Source organism: Cuculus canorus, chromosome 4 (assembly GCF_017976375.1).
Source record: "Cuculus canorus isolate bCucCan1 chromosome 4, bCucCan1.pri, whole genome shotgun sequence".
NCBI classification, from domain to species: Eukaryota; Metazoa; Chordata; class Aves; order Cuculiformes; family Cuculidae; genus Cuculus; species Cuculus canorus.
Window position 1 is genome coordinate 28,882,412 of NC_071404.1, and position 21,207 is coordinate 28,903,618.

The window sequence follows — 21,207 nt, forward strand, 5'->3', positions numbered from 1 at the left end:
ATTTTTCTGTGATTCACACTTGAGAAAATCTCATATCTGAACATGCATTATGTCACCTGACAACCTTTCTTTCAGGGACTTGTATGTACAATTTTGTCATCCTTAGTTCTAATAGTAAGTCAAATCAGTATTTAAGACTTATGTTGGAAACAAATATGTTTCAAACAGGGTCTGTGGGTGTAAAACAATATTGTTATAATAATAATGCAAAAGTTTTCACCAGGAAGAGTCAATTTGCGCAGGATTGTCTCAGGGTGAAGGCTGAGTCCAGTCCTGCTCAGCATCTTCAGCAATGACCTGGATGGTGCAGGACAGTGTACCCTCAGCAAGTTTGGTGACGACAGCAAGCTGGGAGGAGTGGCTGGTATGCCAGAGTGCTGTGCTGCCATTCAGAGCGGCCTCGGTGGGAGGGAGGAATGGGCCAAGAGGTACCTCATGAACTTCAACAAGAAGAAGTGCAAAGTCACGCACTGATATATCCTGAGGGACACACAGCTGGAAAGCAGCCTGGCAGGAAGGGGACTGTGGCTCCTGGTTGACACCATGTTAAAGATGAGCCAGCAATTTGCAAAGAAGGCAAACGGTATCCTGCTCTGTGCTAGAGCAAGTATTGCCAGCAGTTTGAGAGAGGTGGTCCTCAGCATGGGTGAGGCCACATCCGGAGTTATGTGTCTGGGCTCTCCAGTACCAAAGACACCCCAATGTACTGGAGAGAGTCCAGCAAAGGGCCATGAAGATGATGAAGGGACTGGAGCATCTCTCCTATGAAGAAGATGTTACTTGTGCGTATAAATATATGAAGGAAGGGTGTAAAGAAGACAGAGCCAGACTCTTGAGCGGTGTCCAGTCACAGGACAGAGGCAGTGGGTGCAAACTGAAATACAGGAGGCTCCATCTGAACCTCAGGAAGCCTTTTTTTTCTACTTGAGGGTTACTTTGAGAGTTGACCTAGGTTGCCCAGAGAGTTTGCAGTCTTCATCCTTGGAAATACTCAAAAGTGGTCTGGACACAGTCCTGGGCAGCCAGGTCTAGGTGGACCTGCTTGAGCAGCTGTGGCAGAAGGACTCCAGAGTTGCCTTCCAACCTCAAACCTTCTGTGATTTATAAAAGCATGTGCTAAAGAACCAGTACCCTCTCTTAAAACAAACTTATTAGTTATCAGTTTAGGTATCACTGAGTACTGGAGCAAAAAGAAGGGAAATGACAGCAGATTAATTGCTTGCAATTGTACTACATATGTTATTGAGTGCAGTTATTTGCAAAGACTGTGGTGGCCTAAATCAAATCTATGCAACACCTACCTGAAACAGCTATATAATCTATTCTGAGTTATATTAGGGATTTTGAGACAATCAGCAGGAAGAAAACCAAAAGAAACCAATGGGAGATGTAAGCATTGGTGATTTGGGTCAGTAAATATCTAGCTGACAATTGTGATGCTAGATGTGTAGAATGATTATTTAAAAAGAACTCACAGTGCTAAAGAAAATACTTTTGAGAAGATCAAATTATATCAGCATTGGTCTTTCAGTTGCTTTTAGTTGCCTCTTAAATTCCTTGCAATATCCTTTTTTTAGTTTCAAGTATATGAAGCAACCAAAAATTATTAGCTTCTGTCAGCAGCTCTTTGTTCTTTCCTAGCTTTCTCTTTAATCATAAGTACAAAGATGTACTGTGCCATTGGACTTACTCCTCATCTGATGGAATTGAAGTGTGTTCCTTCTGTTCAGAGTTTTTAGTTAATTAATTGTGTCTTCATATCAAGGTTTTCCCAGAGTTGCGGGCCAGCCTCCTGCATTTTCTGGGAACCTGGCCCTGTTCCCCTTTGTGCTGACATTCCCCTTCAAGGACTACATCAGTGATACTGTGCATGTTAAAAGGGCCTTGGGCCTTATTCAGTGAAAAATTTTCTTATTTGTATCTTTTTGCTTATATATCAAGCTATTGATATTCTAATAGAGCAGTTTTGAGCTGCTCTTGATTTACCCCTCTCAGTAAAATTAAATGGGTACTGCATCCGTTTTACAAAGAAATTATATATTAGTAATAGTAGGTTGTCTGTTCTTAAATTACCTTTCCCATGTCATTGCACCTGCAAACTACAGGTGATCTCCCACCAGTCACTAGATCTCCATAACTGACTTTTCTGCAAGGTTTGAATTCTATTCCGTTTCTTTGAGAAAGAAGGGTTTCATTACTCTCTCTGTCTTGCAGAGTTAAAAAGTATTTTACTGTAATTGAAATACTGCTTGGATTTTACCCATCTTCATGACACTGTGGGAATTCAGAGACTTTTAATCCACAAATTTGGTTCAAAAAGCAGAAGACGGTAATAGGTACTATTTCACTGTATAGGGTGAGTCGTACAGGAAACCACAATAATAGCAGTAGTGTAATATTTTCATTTATTTTATACAAAGAGAAATAAAACATGGCATATCAGAGGCAAATTCTAAAGGAAATTTAATATCTTAGTACCAGCAATAATGAGAAAGTAAATATATATTATTATTATAACTCAGCAAAAGTTCTGTTAGTAATTACAACTACTGAGTATTGAGTATCCGAGAGTTGCTTTTCATAAAGTCTGGTTTTGGTTTTTTGCAAGTACCCTTCTAAGCGTGAGTCCATGGCTCCTGGCCTGACTTACTTTTTGGAATTATGGTGTTTCTAAATTAGATGGGTCCAGGCTTTATACACCTCATTGTTAAGTCTAGTTCCATAACTTGCATTTCTTAAGTTAAAGGCAGATAGATAGTTGTACCAAGGGGAAAAAAAGCCAATCCCACCCCTGAAAAAACCCAACCATGGTATGTAACAGTTATTAATAAGTCACAGAATTTAATCTTAAGACATAATCACTTTTTTGCACTTACTATATGACATAAACACTGTGGGAGCTTAAGTGTCTCAACTGTTGAAGTTTGTTCTTCTGCTTTGCAAAACGTCAGCAAATCCATCAAACGCTCTCCTCTTCTTAACAAAAAACAGTGCCTGTCCTGAATTGGGCTGACTTTTTTGACTGAGTTTTTCACTTGAATTTTGGAGGTTGACAGATGTTGTAGAATAGTTCTCCAGTCCTGCCAAAGTAGTGTTGTCCTCCACCTCACTGGAATTGGCGCTTTTGGAGATTATATTTCCTGTAGCCTTTTGTGGGAATGAACATGAATTGTATCTTGTGCTTTCATTGAAGAAGCCTTGGGGGACTGAGAAAGAATGTGCATCCTCATCGCTCCAGTCTAGTTGGAAACGGTCTTCTGTGTTGAAGACTGATTGTGTTTTCACAGAAGAGTTAAGAAGCTGCAAATCTGCCGTAGCATTGCAAGACTGTATTTCTTCAGGCAGACTACACTTGCCGGTATCCTGCAATTCTGTACATCCTTCAGTCTCTTCCTCAATAGAACCTTTTAGCTTTTTATCTGCACAAACCTTAGTTGTATTCCCTGGCTTCCCCTTTAGCAACAAGTCTTTCTCTGTCATAACCATGAAATGTTTTTCAGTCGTCTGTTCAGGCAGAGATTGCAGAGATGACTCTTTGCTGGAATGCAGTAGTGATGTTCTTTTAACAATTTCATTCAAACCGGTATCAATAGGATCAAAACCAAAATCATTGTCTTCAGATATACTCATGTTTCTTCTTAATGTAATGTCCCGTTCACCATGGTTCTTTTCAGAGGAGTTCCTGTCTTTGTGCTTGTCTGTACTCCCCTCTGGTACATTTGCTTTTTGTTCAGTGGGACTGAATGTGGGGGGACACTGAGGTTCAATGGGAAACCGATACAGCTGCAGTTCAGCCTCTTCAGAAATGTTCTCTGTATCTGTGTCACACATGGGAAAATGTTTTAATGAAAGTAATATCTTACCAAAAGCTGTATTCTGATTGTGGAGAGAATCAAAAATAGAGTTCTGTACTGTTGGCTCTTCATTAGTAAAATAATCAAATGTATCAGGAACTTCTTGATGTGAAGAGCTAATTGTGTCTGAATCTTCCATGCTTACATGATTACTACATTTATCAGTGTACGATGATGCTGTTTCAGGGAGGATGGTATCTGATCCATAATGAATGGTGGTTTCATAATACATGTTGTTCTCATCTTCATTTTTCTCAATATGCTGAAATTCAGCATTGATGTTTGGAGACTCTGTCAGTGTTGAGAACTTCTCGGTTCCACTGTTCATATCAGCAGCTTCCTCTAGTGACCACTGGCAGACTGGCAGGTTGTCGCTAACACCCGGATGTTCCAGTTCAAAATCTGCTAGAGAACTACAGTCACTCATTGTGAATGGTGTTCCTTCGTCTGAAGAACTATCACCGAACATATCTGCTGAAGCATATTTTTCATTTGTATGTTCTGTTTTACAGTCGTACTCTCTAAGAGGAGGAATTTCTATTGTTTGGTAGACACACGAATTATCAGTATTTGTATCTCTCTTGCAGCTACTGGGTAAAATAAAATCTGCATTACCGGTCATATTTATGTTGCCATTTAGACCTAGTTGTTCATCAGAGTTTTGCCTTCCAGGCATAAATTTTGCAATGCTTGTGGGTTTATTATGTGAAATTATACCTTTTATTTCAGGAGACTGTGGTGTAGCTTTTGTGATTTCAGACTGCATCAGACCAGACTTGTTGCTCACTTTGCTGTTCCTAGAATCTTGTGTATCTGTATGGGTTGCAGAAAATGGAAAGCCAGTTTCTCCTGTGAAGGATAAATGTGCATCTGAAGGGACAGTGTAATTTGAGTGAGAGTCAGCATTCAGTGTCTTCATTATGTGAGGGAAATTGCTCTTCTCTGAGTCTTCAATATTTGCATATTTTGAATCTTCCCATAATGAAATGTCATTACTTATTAATGTTCTTGGTGTCACTTCACTGCTGTTCTTGTCCATTATAAACCTAGAAAGCGGTTCATCATAAACATATATATTTTCATCATTGCTGATACTAGTTTTGATGTCTGAAAACACTGGCTTTTTCTTCACATTGATCTCATTATTGCTTTGTTTCTGGTAATCTTCTTCTGTATTTGGTGCAAGGATACTGCTATCAATGACATTTTCATAGAAATTAGAAGTTTCTGTAGGAAAATTGTGTGTGTTTCCTGAAGAATTCTCATCACAAATGAACAAATTAAGCTGCCTGTTCATAGGCTTGCTTGCAGAGTGCTCTCTGCTCAAGGTTTCATCTGAAAAGGCTTGATTAGAATAAGTATGCTCTGAAGCTGAATTTGTGTTCTTGCACATGTGCCTCCACAAGCTGACAAGGTAGGGTCTAGCAAAAGCACCCAGACAAAAAGCACAAACAAATGTAATGAGCACGGAGAGGCTGACAGCCAACACGAAGTCTTGCTCTGTTCTTCCTTGCCTAAAAAGAGTGTTAGTGTCCCGGGCTTTTCTAACAAAAAATGTTGAAACCCTTTCTTTCACCTGTGTATTGTAGATGAGATATTTCTTCTTTGTTGTGTTAAGAATACACAAATACAACCCCTCAGCAGTTTTCTCAGCATTGTTTATCACTAAATTATTCATTTTATCCAGTGTCATATAAGGAAGATTATTATTGTCTGAAATTCTGCCTTTAGGTGTCCACCAAGAGAGTTCATTACCTGAAATAAAAGAAAATACAAACCAATTGTTTTTTAAAAATAAATTTACTTGGCTTGCAGGGTCAAGTTATTTCAGTAAGGACATACTCTGACCTATCTTTGATGATTTTAACTAGTATAAAATCATTTTTATTCATCCATAGTCATTTTACATGGTACCAAGCGTCTTATTAACTGTCATGTATTTCCCCTCCATTTAAAACACAGTACATATGAGGTCTTAATAGCAGACTTTACAAGAAAAATGATGTGAGTGAGGGATGAGGTCACTAAAAATATCAGAGTGTGTTCTGGGTCATACTAAAACCATTTGCTGACCTCCTTTGTGGGAGATCCATTTTTATAGCCAGCGTTCTCCAGCATGGCCATGGTGCTGTGTGGAGCTATGAGACAAAACTTCACAGATTAACTGTCAGTGTTCCAACCACTGTTATTTTCTTGTAGTTTCTGCTTTTATAACAGCAAAATGGTTTGAAAACCAAGGATATTTGTATCTACTGAGCAATCATTCCAAATTTCTGCTAGCATAAGGCTACCATGGCTGGTTGTTAGCTCTTGGAATATGTTGCCAGCTTGAGTGTACACTTTTGCCTTTGCATCTGCTTGCGCTCCCAGTTGAGTTTTGGTGCAGTCCAATGTGTTGATTTTGTTCCTGTGATCAGAGTTGCCCTGACTTTCCTTGTTAACAGACAAAACAGATGGCATTTCTGATAGACCCTGTGTATTTTCATTTGGAGATAAAATGTTGCAAGGGGAAAGCCTTATTGCCTCAAAGTGCTATTAGTCAATTAAAGTTAAAGTTTTTTGTCTTACAGGGCATGACAAATACACCTTCTACTCTAAGATTTGTCTTAGGTTTCCTTCTGCATGGGAAGTCTTGGCGCTGGAGATTTTATCGCTTATACTTCAAGTGCTCTGTATTAATTGTAAATGCTGATTTTGTTTCCTAAGTGAATAGTGTGCTCTAGTAGCTGTACTTTTTAAGAAGAAATATAAGTCCTTTCCCTTACAAATGAACTTTCATTTCATTTTGCTGTAACTGAATACTAGAAACAGTATTGTATTCTCAGTTTTCTACATGCCCCAGAAGTGTCACCCCACTACTTGTTGGCATTCCAAAGTTAACAGATAAATTTGCAATGGACTGCTTACTGAAATTTATTTGTGTGTAATTTGGCATCACTTATTAGTTTAATGCAAGGAAGGAGATGATGACTTTTTTGGGGGAACATGACTTTTAAATGTTCTAACTGGTATACTAATTTCTAATGAAATCATTTGCATGTTAAATTGTTAATTTATTTTTCATACAGCATCTCTAGAAATCCATGTTTTAACCCAAATTTCTTTGATCATTCTGCAAGCATTTGGATTTTAGCAGCATATGGATAGAGTCTCTTTTACATACCGCTTATGTTGCCCAAGTCACAGTTCAGCACCAATGTCTTCCCTGCTGGGATTACAGCCCTCTTGAGCAAAACACTGTTGCTGCAGTTTAAAGGGAAACTTGAAAGATACAAAATAGGTTTCTGTGAGTTGTTGGCAGATTTACTGTATGAAATACTCATTTTTTTCCTCATGGAGTCAAAAAGAAAATGAAATACATGTTTGAAAGCATGTAGTCTGCAGTTAAATATCCAGGCATTATTTGACAAGTCCACTTCAAGTTGAAAGAAGTTCAGGCTGATCAGTATCTGCGGTAGAGGGGTTGTCAGTGCATTTTCACGGAGATCCACGACCTATTTGGAAATAATTCAGAATTGATTTGATAAGCCATACAATGCAATACTAACTGCAATATCAACAACAACATTTATTTTAGTTTACAAGCACTTTTGCAGTTACGGAAAAAATACAGCTGGTTAGGTTTTCAAGAATATTGTTCCAAATAGCAGTATATTTGGAATTTTCCTATTGTAGACTACCTCTGTGTGAATGGGAAACTGCAGGGCTCTTGCCATGGAAGGGTTGAGGGTAGAAAAGGATGTGTGTGTTTAAGCCAGTTATGGATTGGTTTGTGGTATAGAGAAATAGTGAATTTATGGTTATATTTTGTATATTTACAAGTGTGTATGTTTTCCTATATGAGAAGAGAATATATATATTATATAAAAAGAGTGGTTATTTTCACCGTTTTATTTAGTTTTTATAATTGTACACTGATAGAATAACCAAAAGTCAATATAATCATGCTGAATACTTGATAATTATGTATCTTTAATGGCGATTAACACAAAACATTGAAATGGTTGTGTAATATTGCTTTTCAACCTGTAATTTGTTGAGATCCCTGAAGGCATCTGGATGAATTTTAGTTATCTTGTTGTTTTGCAAGTTGATGTCCCTCAGCTGTGAGCAGTTTTGAAAATCATTCAGGTCAATCTGTTGTATGCCGTTGGATGACAAAAGGACAGTTTGTAAAGACTGCAGCAGGCCTAGTCCTAGAAGAACAAAACTATTTTTACACTTCATATTCTTGTTTTCCTAGTTGTGTCATGTGGCTTTCTAAAATTCTTTGCAACAAGATTCCTTCCATTCCTGTCTATCGCAATGTGTGGCTGCAGGCTTTGAGTTACTGTGCCATTCCTGTAAGTTGTGTAGCATCAACAACAGGTATGTTAATGCATTCACAATCACTGCATGTTTTAAAAACTCATGTCTGCATAAAAGCAGTAACGTTCCCTTGTGCTATCAGAATTATTCCAACTGTGACCACTGTACGTTGAACGTGCTTCCCTGCCAAACTGGAAGTAGGAAAGGAGGAGCATGAAAAGGGTGGAATATACTCAGTTTATAAAATCCAAATACGTTAACTGTAAATAAAGGACAGAGATGCAAAAGGTGATACAATATGTCCTATCCGTTGCCATCTGCAAGTTCATGGAAGTTATTCATATGTGGAATTATTTGACCCATATTCCTAGGATGTAAACTCGACTGAAAACATGCTGTTGTTTATGCCTGTCTGCCTGTGAATTATCAAGCATGACAGTATATTCTTCAGCATATCCTAGTTACAACAGCATCTGTCTTGCGTAAGTAGCCCTTTTGAATGCTGGAGATAGATGCCTCATTTTTCTTGGATTCTGTGCAGGCAGCTCCCAAAGCTCCAGCCTGCAAGTTCCAGTGGGAAGGAAGGCACTTGAACAGACAGAATCGCCAGAGTTTGAAGGTTGTAAATATCACTCTAGTGATTTTTGATCATAGACCATTCTTGAGAAGCTACTGGTTCTCCTTAAATTTTGGCCTGTTTAGTTCCAATTTGCTGTTCTGTTTGCTGAGTAATTGATCTTTGGTTTTATTATGAAAAGCAGAGAGAATGATTCATTCCTGCTCTAAAGCTAGAGGCAGCTGCTAGGAGAGGCATTCAGAAGTTCTGGCAGTTCTGTCAGTTCTTCCTTGCACCCAGATGAAACATTGTAGTTTGGATGCTTCCCTGAAGTTGTGCCAAAAATACACACTGGTAAGGCAGCAGTGTGACACCTGGGGTGGCTGTTGTGAGAAGGGTTTCTCTGTGGCTGAACCCCTCTGCTTTAAAACTTTTGTCTGTGTTTTCTTAACAGAGCTGGAAAACAAGAACTGTTCTGGAGTAGGAGAATAAAGTTCTGAACATGTATATAAATGAATAGGGGATAGAAGTACAACCTGATGTATGGTGGTACTTTGCATAGCAGTTTGATTTTTAACATCTAAAAATTTCTAAAAAGAAAAGAGTTGGTCTGCGTGACTCACAGAGACATCCTATAATGTGTAGTTATATTTATCTATCAAAACAAGTACAATCCACATAAATGTATTTTATAATGTAAACTTTTCTATATTGTCTATATAAGAACCTTACTAATACTACTAAATAATTAAATGCAGTGGTTTCTTGCATGCCAGAGGATTGGTTAGTATCAAAAAAAGGAGAAAAATAGAATTTCTGGGACCCTGTGTAAGTGCAAAATGATTCCCTTCATCTGACTTTGTGAGATAAGTGGGGGTTTGGCTGTGTTCCCCTCCCACCCCAGCGAATATTTGCAAAATACAGAAATGATGTTACCAGAGATCAATTACATTCAGCAAACAATATATAGGATAGTGCTGCTCATACTGCAGCTTCTGCTTCATTTAAATACTGTTTGAACAATGTGAACCATCCGTTTATGAGGACAGAGGCTGACATAAAGGCTACAATGCCTAGCATAGTTTACTGACTAGCAAACACTTTCTAAAAGCCTATTGAAAATTTACAGCTCTCTCATGTCACTAGAAGGTGTCGCTTTGGTTGGGTGCCAGCTGGCTTAGAGCAAAAATTTTTTGACTGCATTTTCCTGTCTTTGTGAAATACTGAACTTTTTATTTAAGACTATTGACTATGTTCTTAAGAGTAGTATGAAATTCATTATCTGCAATTTTCTTGATGTTAAGGTTCGTGACTGGGTTGTGGAGCCTGGTGTTTTTCCATAGATCCTTACTTCTTTTTCTGTACAAGGAAGGATAATAACTGCCTGGGGTCTCAGAGGATTTGGTTATATTTGACTGATATTAAGGCATTATGATTGCAGAGACTCTGTAAACTCTCCCAGCCTAACCCAAAACAACACCTTTACTTCAGTTTCTGTACTTGCACGCAAGTGGAACTCTCCCTCACCTTAAGCATAACTAAATGAGATGGTCTGAATTCACTGAATTCACACTCTGAATTCAGTGAGATATACCAAATTATATCCAAACCCAACTTACCCCTTGGGAGTGAGGTCCTTAAAGATTTTGAAAGCTTACCTCTTGGGACTGTGTTAAGATTATTTCTTTCAGCTGACAATACTTTCAAAGCAGGCAGGAGACAACAGCCTTTTCCATACTTTTTAAACCCATGTGGAGTCATAGGAATGTCCAGTGTGAGACTATGGATGGCATTGTCATTGAGGTTGAGAGTTTCTAAAATGGGTAAATTTCTAAAGGCAGTTAAGGAGAGTTCAGAAATCAGGTTGTTACTGAGATTCAGGTATTTTAGCATCCATTCTTCACTTCTTCCCTCGGTACACATAAAAGTTGTAATATTATTGTAACTGAAATCGGCTGTTGTTGCTGTTTGTGGTACATCTTCTGGAATAGTAGACATTCTGGTGAAAGAACAATTCAGTAAGAACTCTCCATCCCACCGGCAGTCTGAATGGCGATATGTATCAAGAAGAATCCGCTGTGTCTTGATTCCCACTGATCCAGGAAGATTCAAGTAAAGGACAATAGCAATGATGCTCAAGTGAAGGTTATCCATAGTATCTATATGTAAAATGTAATATTATGGGAAGTGCAGCATAACAAGAGTTAAATAGAAAGCGGAAATACTTTGACATTAAAAAAATGAACACCAACAAAGAGCCAAACATTTTGCCTTAAACACACAGTTTAAACTTATGTATGTTTCAGAAAGAACACTCAAACTGCTAACCTTCCCCTTCCCTCCACCTCTCCCGAAAAACAATCCGAACCTTTTCTTTCTTTTCCAGCCCGTCAGTCGAGAAACACAGCTTCTCAGGAACTCATGAACTAACAACAATGGAGACTTTTGAACTCTGCTTCAGGTATTATACACAATTACCACTGGGCAAAGTCCACCAGACACAATCCATGACAGAGAGATGTGGAATGATTTTCATATATGCGGTCAATGAAATATTAGTTTCCCTGTCAGTAACACAACAACGTATTTTTAAGAAAAAATATATTCTTAGAAATAACACTTCTGAACCACATTCTGCATGTTAGAATTTATTGTTTCATTTCAAAACAAAGATTAGAATTCAATTGTCTTTAACCTATTGAAACAACCACCACCTTTATGCAGGGACTGAAATAAATAAAGTGCCACACAATGTTTTAAATACATGCAGAAAAATGTACCCTTGGTAGTTAGAAGAAAAACAACAAATCAATGCACTACATAGGGCATGCAGTACCAACACTTCTCAAACTGTGCAGTGAAGGCAACAAAATATATGAACAATACCTAGTGGCTAACAAATTGGTGATATATTTCATTTGGTATTTGTACGATCAGTTTTGCTACTAGATCTACACTTCAAAGCCGATCCTCCAGACCATAATTTCAGAGTACCTTTGTGACCAACCTATCAGCTACATTGCATGCAGCATTTTAAACAGAACACTTGATAATTTCAGGAATCCAGTACTAGCATATGGCCATGAACCCAAGAGGTTTAATAGGTGCTTTGTGTAGGTTCTACTTAACCGAGGCAGTATCTGTCATTTTCAAGATCTATTTCCGCTGCAAGTCAAGAATACTGCTGCTTATATTTTTATATCTATGTGTGTATTTATATATAAAAATAAAATGACAGACTTCCATTAGCATGAGTGATAATTCTAAAAATATTACAGTTTATTTCCTCCTCTTAGCTGTAACAGATTGATACTAATTGGGACACTACTTAACAGCAAAAATGGGTGCAAGTTTTCAACAAAATGTGTGTTTAAGTGGTTAATAAATATAAAGTGTGGTAAAACTAGGAAGTTTATGAAGGCAGTATGCAAAATGTTAGTACTTTCCCATAACCTTTAATGTGAGCAATTTAATGGCTTTTGCTACGTTTCATTCTGTTTATTCAGCTCCACTGCTGTCCACCCCTCCAAACCCCAACAACTACAGAGCATCAATATCCAGCTTTGCCTTAGAGCAGTGAGGGAAATGTGACCCCTCTGACCTCCTATGTGGTACAATGCCAACCCAAGGATCCCCCTCTAGAAATCACTTCTACTCACTATGACTTACTGACTTTTAGTGAATGTAGCAACTGGGTCCTTAGATACAACGTTCCTGTTGCAGGATGAGCTGATTTGTATTTTGTGGACTTCTATGACTGAGAGACATAAAACAAGGCATTTATCCTCCCATAACAACTGACCAGTTCTGAAGTTACTCATTAACATTTGCACAGCTTTTAGGAAGGGAAGTGTGTGCTTATCTAGAAAAACTTGTCAAAAACCTACTTGCAAAGACATCTTTGTGGCCTCCATTTTGAAAGTTATTTGATGTTACTGCAAAACAACTATTTTTAATTGAAGAAAATACTTTGGGAGGGAGGAGTGGGAAACTTGTAATGACCTAGTCTTGTTTTGGTACAGAACACCTTGCCTCTGAAAACAGCTGTAGCAGTAGTAGGCTGAAGTAGTTTCTATAAGGTCGCAGTTCACCACAGACATGGTTTCACTGTTGACAAATTCACACGTGCGTACTTACTCTCCTGTCACAGGATTCCATACCATCACATTTACAACTATAGGTCTGCAGTTTAAATTCAGGATTTAATTCTAAGAGTCTCAATTTATGGGGAAAAAGAGAACTGATCTCAGACACTGCTGCTTACAGTCATGGTTCAGATTATTACCCATTGAATAATGATTTCATACACTATTCACATTAAAGCACACAGGAAAATACTTTTTTTGGGTGATTAGTAAGTTAGAAGTACATCTTTTAAAATTTACTTCTAATATAAGCACATTTTATAAATACTTCATATAATTAAGCAACTGTAGAATCCCTAAACTGCACAGACAGAATGGGAGCTCAAGCAACACTTCAATAACTGCAAGACTATTTCAAATTTGAAGTTATATTTCCACACTTGATATTAATTAGCAAATATTACTTGTGCTAATTATTTCTTGAACTGCATGAGAATAATGCAATATTTCAAAGAGAATCTGCCATTACCCCTCACTTAGTACACGTATGGTAAACCACATAATTTTGGGGTAAATTGTTATATAAACCCCTGGCAAGAAATAAAGAGAAGACAAAGATTTGCTGCTTCAGCTATCTTAGGCAAATCCACTTCCACAAACTGACATTCCTGTTGAAGTACTTCAGACTGCAGTTGTGTTCTCAGCAGCGCTCAAGGTCTTGGGATGTAGGACAAAAACCTCCTTTAAAGCCACTGAAGGCAGTCAAGATTGTAGCCATGATCACGTTCTTTAAATATATTCTACTGATCCCAATTCAGGAAGGTATTTCAGTGTGCATGTAGACTGAAAGCATACTAAATTTGTGCCACTATTACAGCTGACAGGATTATGCATAATACTGTGAAATGTAACAGCCTTTGCTTAAAAATATTGTGTAATAAATATTAGTATAAACTTTTGTAAAACCAGAAATCCTTGAAGGCATGCAATTACTTCATACAAATACATGTAAACACAAAAGAGAACTCTCCTGGCAGTGATTTGTGGTTTAGTGCGTGGCTCCACATGGATTGACTGAAGTCTGACAACCCATGTTAGAACCTGTGACCTGAACCTTGAACAGGGTTCCATCCGCACACATACAGAGCTTGAAACGCAGCCAGTTGCCGTTATTAAACTGTTCTCCGTAAGAAGAACTTGGCAGTCGCGATGGGCTGACCATCACAGTTCCATTCAGGATAATACTGTTTTCCTATTGAGAGGGAGAAAAAAAATTACAACTTCTAATTTCATAGAATCATAGAAATGTTTGGTTGGAAAAGACCTTTGAGATCGAGTCCAACCATACCTGTCCACCACTAAACCACATCTCTGAGCACTTCACCTACCTGTCTTTTAAATACCTCCAAGGATGGGGACTCAACCACCTCCTTGGGCAGCCTGTTCCAGTGCTTGACAACCCTTTCAGTAAAGAAATTTTTCATAATGTCCAATCTAAACCTCCCTCAGTACAACTTGAGGCCATTTCCTCTCATCCTATTGCCTGTCACTTGGGAGGAGAGACCAACACCAAGCTCCCTACAACGTCCCTTCAGGCAGTTGTAGACAGTGATAAGGTCTCCCATCAGCCTCTAGGCTAAACAACCTCAGTTTTCCCTCAGCCACTCTTGCAAGACTTGTTCTCCAGCCCCCTCACCAGCTTTGTTGCCCTTCTCTGGACATGCTCCAGCACCTCAATGTCCTTCTTATAGTAAGGGGCCCAAAACTGAACATGGTATTCAAGGTGTAGCCTTGCCAATGCTGAGTACAGGAGCACAATCACTTCCCTGGACCTGCTGGCCACACTGTTTCTGATACAGGCTGAGATGCAATTGGCCATTTAGCCACCTGGGCACACTGCTGACTCACGTTCAACCAGCTATCAACCAACACTCCCAGGTCCTTTTCTGCCCAGCAGCTTTCCAAGTGCAGGACTTGGAAGGCACTTGGCATTGTTGAACCTCATCCCAGTGGTCTCAGCCCATTGATCCAGCCTGTTCATATCTCCATGTAGAGCCACTCCCTACCTGCAAGCAGATTGACACTTCTGCCCTGCTTAGTGTCATCCACAAACTTACTAAGAATGCACTCAATCCTAAATTCAGATCATCAATAAAGATATGGAACAGAACTAGACCCAGCACTGAGCCCTGGGGAACACCACTTGTGACCAGCCTCCAACTGGATTTAACTCCATTCACCACCAGCCTTTGGGCCTGGCCAGCCAGCCAGTTTTTTACCCAGCAGAGGGTATACTTCTCCAGGCCAGTGGCAGCCAGTTTCTCAAGCAGAACACTGTGAGAAATGGTGTCAAAGGCTTTACTGAAGTCCACCTATGCTACATCCACAGCCTTTCCCTCATCCACTAGCGGGTAACCTTGTCATAGAAGGAGATCAGGTTACTTTGGTAAGCTCTGCCTTTCATAAACCCATGTTGACTGGGCCTGATCAGCTGGTTGTCCTTAAACAGGGTAGGTTGTTTTTGAAAAAGACAAGCAGGTTTAATGAATCAATGACATCTTTAGGATGGCTGTAGAAATCAACAGAATAAAAAGCATACATATGCTGAGGTTTCGTTTTTAATTAATTTGTGAGTAACGCCCACGAATTTCTCAATTATAGCCAGCAATGTACTTTGCTATTCTAGTGTGTCTTAGTTTCAGCTGGGATGGAGTTAATTTTCTCCCTATTAGCTAATATAGTGCTATGTTTTGGATTTAGTAGGAGAATAATTTTGATAACATACTGATGTTTTTAGTTGTCGCTAAGCAGTGCTTATACTTTGTCAAGGAATTTTCAGCTTCCCATGCTTTACTGGCGAGGAGGTGCACAAGAAGCTGGAGGGAGCCCACAGACAGGACAGTTGACCTGAACTGATCAAGGGGATATTCCATACCATATGATGTCATGCTCAGTATATAACTTGGAGGAAGCTATCCAGGGACGAGACTGCTGCACAAGAATGGGCTGGGCATTGGACAGTCAGTAGGTGGTGAGCAATCGCATGGTGAATCACTCGTTTTATTTATTCTTCTATCAGTATTATTCTCTCTCTTCACTGTTCTATTAAACTGTTCTTATCTCAACCCACAAATTCTTTTCCCCTTGATTCTGTTCCCCATCCTGCTGGGCAGGGGGGAGGAGAGGGAGTCAGCAGCTGGATGGTGTTTAGCTGCCCACGGGGTTAAGCCACAAAACAGTGGATAATCAGTATTGAAAGAGACAGCAGTAGTGTGGCTTTTCACTTGACAGACCTATTAGCAAATGCAGTAAATAAAAAAAATATGTGAAATGGGAATCAGTGTTTGAATTCCTACACAAAATGAATTCAAATATTAAATATAAGTATATGTATCTTTGGTTTTTTTCAATCCTTCTTTAATCAGTGTTTGAATTCCTTCACAAAATTAATTCAAATATTAAATATAAGTATATGTATCTGTTTTTTTTCAATCCTTCTTTAACATTTCCCGCTATTCTATGTGCTCTGCAGTCTTAGCAACGTCCAAAAATCCTAAAATGAATGTTGGTGAGCAGAGAAAGTAGTGCTCCTAACTGTATGCTTTGCTGCTCTGTCAAAGGTTGCTATCTCCATTAAAACCTCTAGAAGAAAAGATTAATTCCCTTTCGTACTCATTTTGAAGTGGAGACCAACAGCTTACCTTTAACTGTGTTGTGAATTTTTACTGTCTTAACAGTAGTAAATCATTGCTACCCGAAGGCTACTGAACCACTAATTAACAGCAAAGTAATAATCCACCTTTTGAAAACATTAATAAATACAGTGATCGCAACTAAGCTTTCATGCATGACTTTGTATAAAATCTAAATTCATAATAAACTGATGTAGCTTTATCAGCCTAAATTTGAAACTAAGCTGTTCAAAAAATGCTGATTTGAAATACTTACTGCTTTAAGTTCCATGTTACCCCCCATTCGAAACTCAATGGTCTTGCCTGTGATGAAAACACCTTCGTTTCCACGGACAATTGCACGGCCATCAACCTTTATGTTTAGATCACTGGTTGCATTGCTGGTAATCTAAGAAAAAACCAAAAACGTATACTGTACATTAATGAAAATGTGCTGCTTGGGTTTGTCTGAGTAACTTTAATTACCTTAAAAATATTGCTACGCAATTTAATAGAACCATCAGTGTACTTTTTGCCCTCCTCCCATTGTGCCCATGAAGCTTCTGCCCATTTTCACATACACATTTGAAAACAAGGATTACTTACTTTTGGAAGCTATGTAAAATAATTTATATTTGCATATTATTTGTTCTAAAAATAACAATTAATCTAAAAATTCTATGGGATACATTGTTAACACTAGTAGCAAATACAGGCTTCCTGTTAGGAGTGACTACATAAACATCCTCCTGTTTTCATTTAATGTTTTCCTCCTATGTATTTAAGATTATAGGCTTTTTCAGTCTGACATTAAAATCAACACTTTAAATGTACACACACCAATATTTAGTTTTTTTAGTTTTCTTATAAAGCAGATTTGATATAGAAACCAACTAGGAACTTGTTTAACCTAGAAGCCATGAACTGACTTAACTCCTAGAATGCTGTAATTGTTCTCTGCACTTTTATTCAGACTTCTGAAATTGTATTAAAATTTACCTCCAACAGAAGGAAAATGACTGATGAAGTTCTGGTAATTATTTTTGTAAGTTCTTACTAGAAACAGAGAAGCTTTTAATAAGAACTTTATTTCTGATACATTTACCTATGCACAAAGAAATAGACAAATGCTTAATAAAAAGATACAAAGACCTAGTTGGCATGGTATTCCAGATATTATACTCGTTTAATGATGTCGGCTTACATTTCTGTTCTAATTTTTACAGTGGTTTATGTTTTCAGAGCAGCATTTTCAGCTGTGATTAATCAAATTTCTAAATATGCTTGAAAGATCGTATTAGTAAACTTTTTCTTATTTTACAACTATGGCAACTTTGTACTGAGCTTCTACAAAAAGTAAGAGGTAGTTACAAGAGACATACCCTCTCTGTAGAGGCCTTTTGTACATTCAAGATTTTAACTCCATTCGGCAGATGGAACTCATGAGTTTCATAGTCTGTGCTGAACAACGTATTTTGTGTTCGTGGGTCAACAAATTCCATGCCAATATCACTGGTAATAGAAGTTTTGTCTTTTTCCACACTGAGCTTGGTTGTTCCTTGCTGAAATACAATCTTCAGAAACAATGTAATTAAGTTAATGATGTTTCAAATATGATGTTTATTAATAACATCAGTGTAATTCTATAGCGTTGCTCACAAACTTTCAATTCACAATATAACTTACAGGCTGATTATTTCCAGTGATCACCAAGTCTTCATTACGTCTGCCTCCTACAGTGCTTTTATATAATGGATGTATAACGCCCATGTCAGAAACTTGCTTAAACCGCAACAAGCCACTCTCATGGAACTCCATGCTGTCACAACCATTGGGACCGATTCGAATCACTATCCAAATAACTAGTGTAACCTGAATAAGAAACGCAAATTTTCAAAGATTACCTTGATTGTTTGGATTTTCCCACAAGTACTGTATTAATTAGATGTTTTATTTGACATAATTATTAATGCTAATGTTCAGGTGAGCTTTAGGTGTGTATTTACTTTAGTACGTTTAATACCTACTGGAAACAATCAGAATACATTTAATTATGAAAAGCATTTTGTATTTTTACTCATCTGAAATAGTAACTGAAATAATCTGTATGTGTGTATATATATTCAAAATTAAATCATGTCCATAATTAAATCTTTTTCTTCTTTAAGGGTAACTGTGGTATCATAAGCTAAACAAATTTCCTCAACAAAGTATCTCAGCTCAAGATATACTTACTGTTCAACTATAAGAAAGCATCTTCCGATGTGAATGAAAACTAATCATGTTATGAAAAAGAATTCATTACTTTTCATTGATCAGTAATAAAGCGGTGGTAGTTACAACGGTTTAAAGTGCAGTGGCTGATTAATTCTGAATGATAAACCATGATAAACTGAAATAATCATGACACAACTGGTAAGATTCCTCCATCTAATTTTGCTCAGACTATTATATATATTAGAAATCTCCTTCAGCACATTTTAAATTCCTCTCAGTCATGCTGGAATAAATTTTATTTCTCAGAAACAGTCAGAATGAAATACATCCTAATGTTGCTTACAGCCGAAGTATTATACTCACAATAAGATTGATGACGGCCAAAATAAAAAGAAGAACAATCACACAAATGGCCAAGTTGCCTTTCCTGCCACGTAAGCCTGTCTTGTGGAGACGGTCTTCATCAATAGGAATATATCCCGCTTTAAAGTTACTGTTGTGCTCCTTATTAATGTTCCTGCGTTCCACAGCCTTCTCCCGCATAGACTTCTTCACTGGGCCATTTGAACTGTGCTATAACACAAAGCATGAATTAGCTGTTATTATAAACATATTATGAACACTATAATATTATTATTAGCTGTTAATATAAACATATTATGAACATAATATGATTAGCTGCTATTATAAACATATTATTTATATATTATGTAAATTCATCAAAATAATACACATATATATACACAAACCCCCCCAAACTGAATTGACTACAGGAATATATTACATATTATATTCAATATTATATTTCAGTCTGCCACTCTGTACTTACACATTTACAACCACTGCAATCTCTACTAACACTATGACTAAAATTAAAACCCAAGTATTTTCAGATGATGTATGTTTCTATATGCAATTTTTATCATGGCAGGTAGAAATTATTAACGACATAGTTGCAGTAAGAAAAATCAGCTGTAAAGAAATTCATCCAGTTATTAGCTCTTGAGGACAACACAAAACATAATCCTGTAGGTCATTTACCAATACACAAGATTTTAGTTCCCTCCACGCTAATGCAGAATAGATTATCAATGAATTTATTCACAGGGAGTGTGGTGGATAGTTTTGAAGTGACTTAGGTATCACAGGATTTGTATTTCACTTCTACTACCTGCATGCACCATTAAGAAAAATGTTGTAAGGCTGTACATGTCTACACTGATGTAGCAGTTAAAAGGAAACGGTATTGAGAAAGGTTCTTGACTTGAACAGGTTTATGGTGGGCTTCCTCAACGATGTTCTGGAAGCTGCTGTAACCCTGCACAAACTCAGAATTGGCTTAGTCTGGGTAAGTGAGAGAGAGATCTGTATTCTGGATAAAAGACAACAGAAATCTTGTACAGCAGCAGTAATGTCATAGAATCATATTTGGATTGGACATTGGAAGGGACATTAAAGATCATTTAGTACCAAACCCCTGTACGGGCAGGGACACCTCCCACTGGATCAGGCTGCCCAAGGCCCCATCCAACCTGGCCTTGAACACCCCCAGGGACGGGACAGCCACAACTTCCCTGGGCAACCTGTGCCAGTGCCTCACCACTCTCATAATGAAGAAATTCTTCCTTATGTCTAGTCTAAATCTGCCCCTCTCCAGTTTATACCCATTGCCCCACATCCTATCACCAAAAGCCTTCATCGGAGCCTTCTCCAAGCTGAACAACCCCAACTCTCTCAGCCTGCCCTCGCATGAGAGGTGCTCCAGCCCCCTGATCATCTTTGTAGTCCTCCTCTGGACCCATTCCAACAGCTCCATGTCCTTCTTAACTTGAGGATTCCACAACTGGACACAATACGCCAGATGAGGTCTCGAGAGAGAGAGGAATAGAGGGGAGGAATCGCCTCCCTCGCACTGCTGGCCACGCTTGTTTGGATGCAGCCCAGTATACGGTAGGATAACGCTTTCTCTGAACGATTTGATAGCGACCTCTCACTCCAATGTAGTTTTTTTCCACCTCATAAGGCAGGATAAAGGGCCGGGAAATGCGGCTGAAGCGGTATTCGTGGGGCAGCGCTGCGGCACCCGCGGCGGTGCGGGACATTCGCCCTCCGAGGGCGGCAGCTACTCCGCGACCCCAGAGCTCAGGATCGCAGAGCGGCCCGGGACGGAGCGCCCCGCCCGCGCCCCGCCAACCCAACCGCTCCCGAGGCTCCGGGGCAGCCCCTCGCGGCTCTGGTGCCAAACCAGCCTCGGCACCCCTTCCGCGCCCCTCGGGTGGGTTTTGCCATGTCTCTCCTCGCCCCGCCGCCTCCCCGCGGGGACAGACCTGCTCGGGAGCGGCCGCGGCCATCTTCCTCCGCCACGGCGGAGCGCGCGCGCGCGCGCCCCCTGACGGGCCGGACCGGGCTGGGCGCGCCCTGCCCCCTGGCGGCCGAGGCAGCGCGCCCCGGGCTGTGAAGGGGAGGGGGGCCGGCCGCCGCGACCGAAGCGCGCCCGGCACGCCCCGCGCTGTTAC

At 39.1% G+C, this 21,207-nt stretch overlaps 3 protein-coding genes across 5 annotated transcripts in view; 1 reads left to right on the forward strand and 2 right to left on the reverse strand.

Annotated features, from left to right (window-relative positions):
* Positions 1-16,745, forward strand: part of DCUN1D4 (defective in cullin neddylation 1 domain containing 4) — a 58,201-nt gene extending 41,456 nt beyond the window's left edge. The window contains exons 12-13 of one of the 2 annotated variants that reach the window (XM_054065611.1): positions 11,105-11,179; positions 15,633-16,745. In XM_054065611.1, coding sequence (XP_053921586.1) covers positions 11,105-11,148 — 44 coding nt within the window. In that variant the 3' untranslated portion in view covers positions 11,149-11,179; positions 15,633-16,745. Of the gene's footprint in view, positions 1-11,104; positions 13,738-15,632 lie in introns of those variants that run through there. The other variant, XM_054065612.1, reaches the window with a different exon arrangement.
* Positions 281-11,224, reverse strand: LRRC66 (leucine rich repeat containing 66). 2 transcript variants are annotated; one of them, XM_054065603.1, is made up of 5 exons: positions 11,087-11,224; positions 10,377-10,877; positions 7,881-8,050; positions 7,018-7,348; positions 281-5,609 (listed from the first exon to the last, which is right to left on the reverse strand). In XM_054065603.1, exons 2-5 carry the CDS (start codon positions 10,870-10,872, stop codon positions 2,911-2,913), a joined length of 3,696 nt encoding a protein of 1,231 aa, XP_053921578.1. In that variant the 5' UTR covers positions 10,873-10,877; positions 11,087-11,224; the 3' UTR covers positions 281-2,910. The 2 variants fall into 2 exon arrangements, with proteins under 2 accessions (XP_053921578.1, XP_053921577.1); XM_054065602.1 differs by having other exon boundaries at positions 10,377-11,098.
* SGCB (sarcoglycan beta) lies at positions 11,403-21,129 on the reverse strand. The gene is made up of 6 exons (XM_054065608.1): positions 21,019-21,129; positions 19,055-19,264; positions 18,161-18,346; positions 17,857-18,048; positions 16,752-16,883; positions 11,403-14,055 (listed from the first exon to the last, which is right to left on the reverse strand). Exons 1-6 carry the CDS (start codon positions 21,040-21,042, stop codon positions 13,852-13,854), a joined length of 948 nt encoding a protein of 315 aa, XP_053921583.1. The 5' UTR covers positions 21,043-21,129; the 3' UTR covers positions 11,403-13,851.
* Between the last annotated feature and the right edge of the window lie 78 nt (positions 21,130-21,207).